Source organism: Chelmon rostratus, chromosome 3 (assembly GCF_017976325.1).
Source record: "Chelmon rostratus isolate fCheRos1 chromosome 3, fCheRos1.pri, whole genome shotgun sequence".
Classification (NCBI taxonomy): domain Eukaryota; kingdom Metazoa; phylum Chordata; class Actinopteri; order Chaetodontiformes; family Chaetodontidae; genus Chelmon; species Chelmon rostratus.
Genome location: NC_055660.1, coordinates 13775765 through 13789295, shown reverse-complemented (window position 1 = coordinate 13789295; position 13531 = coordinate 13775765). Strand labels below are relative to the sequence as shown.

At 40.2% G+C, this 13531-nt stretch overlaps 1 protein-coding gene across 1 annotated transcript in view; it reads left to right on the top strand.

The window, feature by feature from the left end:
* ncf4 (neutrophil cytosolic factor 4) overlaps positions 1-5805 on the top strand; it is a 32654-nt gene extending 26849 nt beyond the window's left edge. Inside the window, exon 10 of the mRNA XM_041934177.1 lies at positions 1690-5805. Coding sequence (XP_041790111.1) covers positions 1690-1897 — 208 coding nt within the window. The 3' untranslated portion in view covers positions 1898-5805. The remainder of the gene's footprint in view (positions 1-1689) is intronic.
* The last annotated feature ends 7726 nt before the right edge of the window (positions 5806-13531 follow it).

Below are 13531 nucleotides of genomic sequence, written 5' to 3'. Positions count from 1 at the left end.
GTTTTCAAGTTACAACCAAATCCAGCATGATTCGACCCTCTGTGGATGACCATGACCCGCATGAGTGAGGATCTCCACAGACATCTCTCTGCTTGTGCTCGAGGTGGTGAAATAAGTTTGTTGTATCTCCCCTTTTGTTGTTACAGCTTTGGCTTCTTACATCTTACAGCTTTTTTTTTTGTGCATCTGATCTTTGAAGTTCTTTTTGGAGCGAACTCCTCCGCTGTGGAGCCAGTGGCAGTGTTACTTTCGCTTTCAGCCATGCTTGCTGTTGCTGTGTGTAACTGTATGACGTCGTTACTGCAACAAGGGGGAATATTGCCATTATCACAATTAGATTTTTATTATCACATTATCATATTATCACAACAGACCGATATCATTGTGAACGGTACAGTATGATGCACGTTTACTCAGATTGGAAATGCATGCCATCTGAAAAGTCCTCTGATTGCTGGTGGCAGGAGGACACTCTGAGCACCTTTTTGCATGTCCTTCATGAGATGTAAAATTCATCATGTTGTGCCTCCAGGACTCCTGCAGAACCCCTCATAAACTGTGTCTGTGTCTCTTTCTGTTTTTTCCGTGTCTCTCTCTTATTAATTCCTGAACACAAACTGTCTGTTCATGCAAGAAAATGTGACTATAGAGAAGGTGCTGCCGTTGTCAAACTTCATATCTGCACTCGTTACCCGTTTCCTTTGGTCTGACACATGTTTTCTTGGCGATAATTTTCAGAGCAAAATTTTAATTAAATTTTAATATATCAACAAAGGCCTTGTGGGGCCAGTCATTTCCTTCACTGGAAGCATGGTGCAGGGCTCGCTTATAATCCAGCCATTAAATAGCGTCATGGCTTTCAGCATTAAACAACCACTTCATATAAACAAAACATATAGAAACATGTTCATTCTCATAGAACAGTCTAAATAAGAACCCACACACAATAATGATAAAATGATGATGATAAATACAAAACCTAATGAAAGAAATTAAAGTGAGAGGAAAGAGTCTTGGTAAATGAATACATAATAACCCTTCACTTGATGTAGTGTTGCCTTAGACAGCTTGATTAAGCAAATATGAAAAAGCCGCTTCTGTTGATCTTTGCATTTGCTCTCTGTATGAATCTGAATCACACACACTCCAGGTTAAAAAAGCTGTTACATGTAGCCATGTTGGTGCAGTTGCCACGAACAACTGATATTTCAGTTTCAAATCTCCATCTCAAACGAGCACGACTAAGTACGTCCAATAATTCTTCAAAATGCAAAGAGGTTGTTGCTGCTTGTCCTCTCATGTCTTATTTGCTTTTCATGTGTTTGTAAAGATATTCAAACATGATGAACGCTGCATTTCAATTGGTCTCTCATGTTTTTCTGTATCTAAGTTGACAAAAAGCTAAAGTTACATATAATGGTTGTTTATTACAGCACATTAACAGCAGGTTATTCACTGAAGTTCTAATGCTACACAAAGCAGCATAAACCTCTTTTTATTTCCTTTGTGGACTTGTTTGACATTAGACATTTTGGAAATTATGTTGGTAATTGTTTTAGTGAAAACCAGAGTCTGACTGCTGTCTTTTATTATACTCAAATAATTATAAGAAAAAAGCCAAACACATTGTTCAAAACATCCGAACTCACCCCGAGGTTGAAGTCTGTTCTTGTCCTCGTCTTTCTTCAGGAATGTCTTCAAGGTGGACGACATCGCCGTGAACTACCGCGATCCTGACGGCGACCTCATCCGTATCCTCGATGATGAGGACGTCCAGCTGATGATCAAGGAGAGCAGAAGTCAGCAGGGAAAAGTCAAGAGACCTGTCAATCAGTTTCCATGGGAACTGCACGTGACCTTGATCTCTGACCTTTCTGTTTACAACACTGAGGCCTGACAGGGTGGAAATCAAGGGAAGTGAAGAAGACGTTTTGTGAGGTTGGGCCCATGTAACAATTTTCAAAGCGGTTTGATATTAAGCCAAATACTGAACCGGAACGGTAATACCGAATTTACCTATAAGGAGTTACATGTGACTCAGCTTCTCCCGAGTGGAGCATGATGAGAGTCAAGTGGCACCACAGGTACTGAGTGACCACCATGTTTTTATTTCTCATATTCAACTTAACTTTTCTTCCTCTAAAATTTCAGCCTCCTGCAGATTTAGAAAATATCAAAATGTTGCCTACTAATAGGCCTCTGTAATTATATGTTACTCGATTGCACAATGCGTTTGAAATTAGAGCTTCCACATGCATACCAAGTCAGAAACACAGCCTCTGATTGGTCAACAATCAGGAACACAGCCTCTGATTGGTCGACAAGTCAGGAACACAGCCTCTGATTGTCTGACAGACTCAACCCAAGGCATCATGGATTGATAGGGGATGGCTAACAAACATGCTAACAACAACAATAACTGTTTTCAGCATGGAAGAATGGTTAATAATCACAGATTCAGTGTTGGATTTAGTAAAAGGGATGTGATGGCACCGGAGCTCGATGTACTTGTGGCCATAAAAAGTCTGTAGCATGCAGTTTACCAGAGATTTGTCATATACAACATATTTTAATATTGATTACGACATTGTCGACCTGAGGAGGTCAATCACTTATATTCTCATCATATTGCTTCTTGCTAATTCAATGCAAGTTGAACTTAGTGCTGTCAGCACAGGTTGCTGATGTAGACTACTTTTTAATTTGCCAGAATATCTCATAATGACAAATTTAATCTGTTTGCATAATAACATTTTTATAATTTGCTTGCTTGAGTTTTTTTCTAAATGGGAGTTGGTGCTCTGAGCTGCAGTACACTGAAGAAGCAGGGCATCAAACAGCCTGGTATACGCAGTGTCAGCCTCAGCTCAGGGCAGAAAAAACCTCAGGCTACACATCAACTCACACATTTGCAGATCTCAGTGGATGGCAGGAGTTAGTAAATGTCAAACGTACCTCTAAAGAGGTATACCTGGTAGAGGTATACATTTAGAGACTCAAATTCTCAAATCTGAGTACATGTGCACAGATTGAGATACAGTTTCACAACACATGATTTAGCTGGAATAAGACATCATAATTTATCAAGCACAATACCAAACATTTGCAGGTTCCAGCTACTCAACCATGACAATTTGTTGCTATTCTTTGTTTTATATGACCGTAAACTGTGTTTCTGGGCTGTTGATGTGACAAATAAAGCAATCTGACAATATCAATTTAGGATTAGGGACTGTGGTGGACATTTTTTTGCTAATGAGTCAATGATTGATTAGCAGCAATACCAAAAAACTCAACAATTTAATCAACAATGAAAATCTGCGCTAAACATTCTAAATGCAAGGTCAATTTGGTATTCCAGGAGCTTTCGACCATATCCCACAGTCTTCTTCTGAGTATGGAACTTGCTCAGGTGTCATCACACAACTGAATTTCTGCACTTTTGCATGACAGCAGGTTCTTGAATATGGGTGATACCTGTGAAGAAGGACGTGGGACACAGCTGAAAGATCAAGGATTAGCTGAGTAATTGGACTTTGCATGTAGAATATCTTCTGTAAAGACTCTCCACCCTCAAGATAATGAAAATAATTGTTTGTTGCAACCTTATTAGCAATTGCACTGACTTGTCCACCTCGTTCTCTGTGGATTCTGATTTCTCTTTTTGGATAAAAGAGTTTGGAACAACTGGAATAAAAATCAGAATTTTCCAAAAAAAAAAAAAAATCATTGAGGATTGATCAATCCTATCAACCAACTTCAGATACTTAGTGTTGATTTGGTGCTACAAGGGAAATCCTGAACTTCTAATTTGACCCTTCAGTCTATCCTCCATGGCTCTGTCTCGCTCACACCGTGCATTCACATTTTAACCATGTGTCTCCATTTCATTCACACTCGCCTCAGGAAATTCAAATATTGTATTGCCTTTGCTGGCAGGACAGTTTTTTCCTCATCTCTAATGCAAAGTTATTCCCCTCATATTCCCTTTTAACAGCCTCTCCCAGGCAATGTGAAAGTTATGCATCTTTAAAAGTTGCTTATCGCACCAGAGGCGACTGATACTTGCCCAGACTTATCCTATTGAGTATTCAGGTGTGTATTATGCTCTGTTTTAAGGCATAAGCATGATGGTAAAAATGACAAATCCAGAAGGAACATATGCTGGTTGACTCTGTGATGGATTGGATATGACAGCAAATTTGCACATTTTTAAAAAAATGCCTGTTTTATACCTAGAAGAGACATTTTATTGCTAGTTTGTGGAGAAATCAAATTTATTTTAGACCAGAGTCCAAAACAGCAGTTATTTTTGGAATAGCTAAAACAGTTAATTCTCTACCCTTTCATAAAGCTGGGCTCCCTGGACACATGTTGGTGTAAATGGTGGTTTTTCAGGTGTTAATGGATTATTTGGTGATGATCTGATCCCATGAGACTGCATGGCACTGATGTGGATGTGCATCTCTGTTATCCACTCTCACTCAAATGTTGGTATTCAAAAAGTGTAGAAAAAGATTGTATTAATGTTTGTGGTCTGAGAGCATTAGAAACAGACGAAGCAAACCTCGAGGTAAGCAACAGACGCTTCACAAGCCAGTACACTCATGTTAAGACACACAAGTGACACACAGAGACACACTTTGTTTCAAATGAAAGTACAGGAAACAAATGGATAAAGAGGACATGTCCTTGATGAACCAGTCTGTCTGTCTAATAACTTTATGTACATATTACTGTTTCCAATTACATCTATTGCCTTTTTCATTTCTAAAGAGCGAGTGAGTTTCCAGTGATTGACAAGCACAATGACACTGATGTGACCTTGGCAGAGCTGGAGTGAAATAAACACATTGTGGTGCTTTGTGATGTCACTCCGAAAGCAGCCGTACCTCATGACCACAATCACATTTTGCTACATATACATTCTGCATATGTTAATGCCGCATGAGGCTCTGTGATTGCTTTTATCACTGCTTTGTTTTTGTTGCACTAAAAGGAGCCCATCGCTGCTAACCCGCTGTTATGTTTTCCACTTACATTTAGCGGATGCTGTCATGCAGAGCAAGTTAACGCTGAGTGAGCATGCAAGGCTGCAGGTCCTGTTCAAGGACATTGCTTACTGATGTGCCCGATTGGAGTTGTTGTTAAGGGGTTTTCTCTGCAGTCAGAAATAATCTCCATGTTTAGGTTAAGCTTTTAAGACTGATTTTCCTAGTGTTGTATATTAATAATAATAATAATAATAATACATTTTATTTGGAAGCGCCTTTCAAAGCACTCAAGGACACTTTACAGAGCGGGTAAAACACAAATAACACAGGATAAGCACAATAAAAAAAACACAAATACACAGGATAAATACAAGCACGATAAAACATTCTAATTATAGCAATTGTAATTAATTTTAAGTGCAGCTGTGATTGGAAATGCGCTGCATACTCTGATAGAGAGAATGTTTGTTGATGTTGACAATGCTCCAAGTGTCACATCCTAAGCAAATAACATTTTCAAAGTTGTGATACCTGGTAAGTTGATGCCATTTTCACCACATAACAACAATGAAAGGATGAACCCTCACAGTCTTGGTACCATCCTGTTGGTGTAACATCCTGTTTTAGGAATAATTCAACGTTTGGACAGCAGCACCACAGTGAAAATTGACGACCAACCATTGGAGACACCAAGGATTAGTCAAACACATGTAAAAACATGTTTTGTCATTATTATAGTTATTGTTTTTATTGTTATTATATTACATGTTTTATATGTTTCATACAGATTACACAAATGAAATAAAACTGTTCTAAAGTGTCTGGAGCTGTAAATAACAGACTGAAGAGGCATGTCGGTGTGTTCAGAATTTCTTTGGCTATTGGAAATGTCAGTCAAAATCGGTTATATTGGCTACACAAAAAAAGGTGAAGGAGGCCCTTCTGTTCAACTCAGACTGTTATTGGCTTCTCTGGTTGCTAGGCTTCATATGGCATCCACAGAGTAATACCGGTTGGCATATGTTTCCGGAAGTTGTAACAGGTAAAATAGGAAAGAAAAGTGGAAGACGAGCATATTGTCTGCTAATTTGAAAAAGGAAAACATCTTTCCGTGGAGTATTATGTTTTGGACCAGATTATTTGTACTGTCTGGACCTTTGTCGACGTTACCAGGCTGTTTTGTTGGAGTATTATCCATCTGTGGGTCAATGAGAGTCGCCATGGGTAAGTCAATTTTAAAAACGGTTACTTGTCTGCCGTTGGCGTTTATTATTCTTCCTGTTGTAATCTATCGGTAATGGTTTGCATAAGCGAGTCATGTGAATTGTAGCTTTCTAACGATGTATAATATGAGTACAAACTTGAACGCAGCGTTTGTGACAATAGACAGGAGGTTAAATAAACAAACACACACTGTTTCACAGGCGGGCCGTCGCTGCATGGCTGCTAGCCTAGCGAGTGGTTGTGTCTGTTGTTTCCATCCTCATTGGGCCCCTGTTCTTCACCAAAAATACATGTTGTCATTCAGTTGGCGGCCCACCTTGCTTGAAACACCAGTGCGCCTGTTGGTTGGTGAATTTTATCACCTCTGAGGAGAGCCAGGCTAGTTGTTTCTCTCTGTTTCCAGTCTTCATGCCAAGCTAAGATAATCAGCTGCTGGCAGTAGCTTCACATTTACCGCAGAAACATGAGAGTGCTATTCATCTTTTTATCCAACTCATGGCTAGAAAGTGAATAAGCACATCTCCCAAAACAATTTCTTTAAAAGTTACAGTTAAGTTTAAAGAAAAAGCCAACTGGCAAATCATATCAGTTTTTAAATATTTGCCTACAATAGCCATGGTGGCAAGTATTTCATTCATTTATCAAGTTAGGAAGCTAGCCAGCTGTAAGCTTCTTTGTACCTGCAATGTCAGCTAGGCTAACTTGTTAACTTATATGTATTGATGGGTAAATTGTATAAATGGTTTGTTTTATCAAACTGGTCAGGTTTGAATAATGACACTTGGAGGGATGCCGTTGTGTGTTTTAGCAGTGTGTTCGAGCATTAACATACACCGAAAGGTCTGGCTTAAAATGATAAAGTCAGATTTTAAACTTTGAAAACACACAACAGAAAAACTACCAGTCAGATTTTGGTATGAATTAAGGAGTGACTAATGTTATTACTGAGGGCGACTACATTATCTGTTAGAGAACATTTTATTCCTGCATGTCGGTATATTTCTGTCAATCTGACCCAGTCTGTCTGACATTTTGTCACTTTCACACTCTGTATCTCTCTGTCTGTCATCCTCAGTCTCTTTATGCCTCATAACCCACTTGCAGAGAAAGGGCAGACTCAATCTAAGTAGCATGTACTCCAGTCAACCTTTGCCCAGAATTTAATTATCAACATTCGTCTTTGCTGCCACAGCGGCCTGCTGTACATCTAATTAAGCTCATAATGAATGTCATTAGGGCCAAAGTCATGTTAGCCTGCGAACTAGCCATGCACCATGGACCGTCAATGAAACGTGGGGCACATGCTCAAGCAGGAGGCAGCTGGAAATAAAACAAATTACATTTATTTTTGTATTAGTTTCTGTATACTGTAATATTTGCATGGCAGCCAATCTGAGCAGTTCTGTGAGTCAGCAAAGTCAGCAGGACCCAGGTTAATTGAAGGTCTCAGTGGAGCCCGGTAAAGTAGATGGATGGATATTGGCTGTTCTGGTGATGTGACACAAGCTGAAAACCCCTGAATTGTACCTGGACTTGTTTACATGAGCAGCAGGCTGACTGAAACAGCAGGGTTTGAAATGGATTGCAGAGGTTGTGAGGATAAAGGCAAGAGGTGGGTCAGCAGTGAGGCTGATGGGATGCTAGCCAGTGGATGCGCCAGCAAAGACAAAAAAGCCTAAAGAGATGTGGGAAAGAGGGAGCTAGCAGAGTGGGAAACAGGCAGAGGGCTAGCTGATGCGCAATCACCTGAAATCACCAGCAGGAACTGGAATACAACAAAGTAACACTGGGAGATATGAGATGCGGAGCAATGGGCAAATTCTCACCAGCTTAAGTGTACTGAGAGCTGCTGTACTGTCTCCTCTTCTGTCCATACGTGGTCTCATTGTACAGTTGCACAGACAAGAGGGCTCATTATGTGAGCCGAACAGGCAGTGGAATTTGCTTAAATGCTCTGTTCAAAAGAGCAGGCTAATGGCTGGCAGCGGGGGCACAAGTGAATGATATGTGAAGGGGCAGGAAAGCAGGAAATGACAGGTGGGCAGTGGGCCGATTAGGTTACAAAGACTTGTCCGGCTGTCACTGTGACGCAGGAGATGTCCTCTCCTGTGTGGTCCCTCGGTTCTGTCTTCAGAAATCGCCCGAAGACCGACTTCTGCTTTTCTGCGTGCACTTGAAACAGAGCGCTGCGGGTTCTCCTTGAACTAACGTGGCTTGGATTGTGCCTCATTTACACGTCGCTTTGGACAAATGCATTTGCCAAATGGAAGACGTTACAGCCAGGTAACAGACAATGGGAATGAAGAAAATGCTCAAATGCTAAGGTAGAGAGATCAAATACACCCCTGATCACAGTAACTGGCCCTATTTTGCGTAAGCCCAATGAGCCTGAAGGGGGGAATTCATCTTATTGACCTTTACCCTCCACAAGTGAGTAAGAGAGTAGAGTCAGCTTGAAAACAGCTCCAGGCAGTGGCTGTTTGAGATGCATCAGTGCAGATACTGGGTTTCATGTGAAAGAGATTGAAATTGTGCCTTGAATCTGTGGTTGTTCACTGCCCCGAGTGACTGGTGAAATACACAAGTGTAACAGATTCGGCCTAAATTTACCAACATGTGGTTGGTGGATGGTGTTAATTTCCCCACAGTGGTTGCCGTGTGCCTTCTGCCTCCCTCCATTTTGCTGCTGTCTCCTTTTCCTCCACGACCTTCCTCTCACCTTCTCTTCTTCTGTGTCACTTGTTATTTCTCCCATTTGGCAACTCCAGCCATATAAATCTTCTCTTACTGGAAAAACAGTTTTCCACTTGCAGGAGGTACCCTCTCAGAAAGCAACAAGGGGTAGTTAAATCACATCCTGATAAGTTACTGCTCCTGCTCTGGCTGCTTTTCACTGCAGTTGTTTTGGGAGATTGCTTTTTTCAAAATCACATTACTCTACGATCCAAATAGCTTTTGGAAGGGCCTTGCAGTGAGGAGGATCCATTTAAAGTTTGCCGATAAGGCAAATCATGCCGTTAGTTGGAGTCATGTAGCTCTTTGAAATAGTTTTTTGGACCTTTTCGTGGTTGGTGGGCTCAACATTTGCTCAACGTCTATCTTTACACTAGCATGCTTTGGATGTGTCTGGCTTGAATTCTGTGTAGCTGTTGCTATGTGGTGTTGATGCATACAATTATGCCATATTGCACCATATCTAGGCTGGTGGAATGATGGCTCCAGCAACAGCTCCAAAAAAAAATTACAACAGGTGACAAATCCACGGAAATTAGTTTTATTTGTTCTGTGTAAAGATTTAAAATTTGCATTTGGCACAAAAATCTCAAGCTTTGTCCAAAATCACTCCCTTTACTCAGTCACTGCCCCCTGCATAATAGACACTCAGTGGTTTAATAGTGAGCAGAGAATTGAGATTTCAGACATAGCTGTTGAGTTGCACAATAGTAATTTTGGACCTACAAAATTCTGAGCATTGCACTGTTAGAGGAAAGCAGCGTACACACCATGAACACTGCTTCTGTCCTGGACTGCCCTCTGGACACCACTGAGGATGTAGGTGAGAGGAGAATGTTAGCCAAGCTGACAACGATCATGGAAAACCCAGTGGGGGTCCTTAGCAGCTCCTTTAGTAACAGACTGTTGCATCCAGTGTGTAAGAAGGAACGCTACCGCAGGTCCTTCATTCCATCAGCTCTCAGATTATTCAACTCCAGCATCACTTAACATCAGACTGTGTTGATGTTGTTTGACAAATTACGCTCATATCCATACTTTTGAGTAATATTACATATTTTCTTTTACATTTTGTGCAATATTACATAGCATTTACTGTTTTGTATATTTTATTCTCCTGTGCAATACTAGTAATACTATTTTTTGTTTTTTTTTAATCAGAAGGCAGCTTACATTGTTTTTTTTTCCACAGCTACTGTGGCAATACACACTTTTTACATGTTTCTTATATATATATATTTTTTTCTACATATTTTCTTTTTCTTTTATATAATCAAATTCCATTTTGCTTGTATAAAATGTACATATATATATAGTCTACTTTTTATTTTGTATTGGTTTTTTTTTCAAATGGGGATAACTCAAGTTTTATCTTATCTTATCTTGTTTGGGAAAGTTTGACTGTTTGAATCATGTCTATTGGTGCATCAGTTCTTGTTAGAACAAAACATTACATGGACTCCGTGCACACTCTCTGTAAAAGTAGTTCCCTGTAAACAGTGGTAAGGTCCATGCTGCCGTTATATAATGCAGCTGTTACTAACTCTAATGGATTTTATCTGCTTTGATTTTGACACTTTATTTGCCAACATGCTCACAGCCTGCAAACGCTATAAAGCACTCAAAAGGACGCTACACCAATTTTACACATCAGGTTCACTTTGCTCGTCACGAGGAGTACTGCTCAACCTGTGAATACAGTTGTGTAATGTCTTCTGTTGTTCTGGAGGAGCTTTCTAAAGCCAGTGGTGGGAGGCTTAAAAATTTCGACATAAAGCCAGCATTACAAACTGAAAGAGTGGAGTTTGAAACACGTGGGCATTTACTGGTCAGAGAGAATCTAACAAAAGATGCTACTGAGTTGCATTTTGGCTACTGTAAGATTCAGTTTTTGAAGCTTAACCCCTACTAGGACCAAACAGTCAGCATTTGCCACACTGATTTAGAGCATTCTTTTTTCGCCTCTTATGGGTGCTTCAGCTTTAGCAAAGTCTGAGTCTGCTGCAGAAGAAGTAGGTTGTTCAACGTTTTGTTCAAACTTGTCTAAAGGGAAAAGTGTCCACACAGTACCTGTTTCAAAAGGCCACACTCAAAGACTGAGGCACAAATGAATGAGATGCTGACTCGTGGACAGTCTTTCCTCTGTGTTGCACCTGGTTATACACATAAAACATGATGGAAATGGCTTTAGAGAGAGGTTTAAATCCTGCCTTACTCTTGAACCTCTGCACACATTGCAGTACAAACACAATCCGACACACAAGCACATTAAAGCATACTGAGACGTTTACCCTGCTTTTGCTCCTTACAGCCTCATTCCAATCACACCCTGAATTACATCACCTGCTGATATGTATCTCCTGAGTGTGACCGATGTGTATATACATGTCAAAGAAAACCGAGAGCACATCTTCATCTTTATTCTCTGTCTGATAGGCACAAGTCTCAGTAATTTAACAAAAATAACCCTCTCGCCTCTGCATTGATCTTCTCCACATATCAGCTGTAGCACTGTGAAGTGCTGCCACTCACTGGACTTAATGAGGTACTGCAGAGTCAGCCGACAGCACGGTGTAATTGTTGCCGTTAATTGCTGCATTAACCTTTTCACAATTCACAGTTTACAGGATCGTATGTCGGTGGGATTTCACAGGTTGCAGGAGAGCAGCAGCACAGTGCTGTGTGTTTCAGATGATGAGAGACAGTGATAAATGATTGTTAATGGTGACTTAGAGCCAAACGAAGATAAATAAGTAGACGTGTAAATGCTTTTGTTTATATCTGCTTTCTCTCGGTCTCTAAATTTGGAAATGTACAATATGACCACACACACACACACGCACACCCACGCTCTAGCTGGTGAGAGATGGATCTGTCTGTCTGTTCCTGGTTTTCCGCAATGAGTTCAATCCATCTTTATCTCGTTCTGTCCCAGCTGGCAGACATTCACCCTCCTCATCCACATTTATGACCATGCACACACGCGCTCACACAGACACACACACATTCTCGTATGACCATATGCTTCAGACTTGACTTATACACACAGGATAAAACATGAGTGCATTTGATGTCAGAGAGGGCAACATGTAGCAGCCGTAGGAGATCAACATAAACATACAGTATAACAATCGTGTCACATAGAAAGCTCACTGACAGTTTATCTTTAATTCTTCCATCCAGTCTCAGTAATATTTGATGGATTATTTTCCCAGCTAAACTATTAACTCGACTTGATTCTGTGAACTCGGCCTTGTGTTTTCTTTTGGTGACACAAGGGGGCACTGTTTAATTGCTTTGAGCAGTGTGTGATGTCCTGCAGGGTTATCGCCATCATGTTCGACGCAGATATCAGTAAATATATTGACAAGTTACACAAAAGAAATACCTATTGATATATAAGATGCTTTTTATCAAAACAACCCCTAAAATCAATGTCCAGGTTTTACAGAGAAGACAACATTTATTGGCTTTAAAAATAATTTTCACAGTCAGCATTTAAAAATTTAAATTCACACCATCACACCACTGACTGTAATTACAAGCATCACCAGCGAATTGGGGAAAAAAAAGAGAAACCTGAGTTAATGAAAAGTGACCTGATTGGATTGATTAATTGGTTCTTTAATTAGTTGGAAGTAATGAGAGCAGGAATGAACCCGTCTCAGTTCTATGACCTGAAACTGCCTCTAAAAATGAAAATAGCAGTTTTCAGTGAATCCAAAACATTTGTGTGTATAGTGCTGCTAATGAACTAATTAACATGCATATCAGTAGCACATTGGCTCTTCATTAGCCATTATAAAGCCTTTATTAATGTTTTATTCAACATGTGTTTAAGTGTTGTAAATTACTTTCCTTATAGCCAAACCCTAACTCTAAATGCCCTTAATCCGCAGAATAAAGCTTTACAATGATGAATAAAGAAAGCAGCTAGTTGATGGGGAGTATGTGTGCCTTAATATAAAGTCATGTGTGCTCACACTATATGCAAATCTTTCATATAAGACCCCTTGCAGCATCATTTTCTCTCAGCTTGACTTTTTAGTCGTAGCCACAGAGGGGGGCTGTTGATCTACTCTGCAGCTGTCAGATGACTGTATGCTGCAGAGGCTCATTACATCTTCATCATGGTAATCATCATCATCAAGGTCGTCGACATCAGGACCATTATAGTCATCAACATTAGCAGCTTCCTGCCGATTAGATTCTAAGAAAAGAAAACAGAATTACCCTTCACCGCTCTCTGTCCTCCTTTACTTGTGTTTCTGGGTAGCAGAAATCAGAAGTCAGAGCATCACAGCACAGGACACTGACTCCTCTATGATTCTTGATTGTAATGGTGCATTCGTAATAACCGAAGCTAATTATTCTTACACTTTTGATCTGCTTCTAATTCCTTCCTTTTTTATGCTAATATGGAAAGTGTTTATGATTGACACCATATTGCAGTCAGTACAGAAGCATGACTGGGTAGAACAGCGTAACACCGCAGTGAATTTTTCCATCAGAGGAGAGAGGGGAGTTTTTATGGAGAAATTGGTCGATACTGTCATCTCCATTTAGGCCTGCAGGTTTTG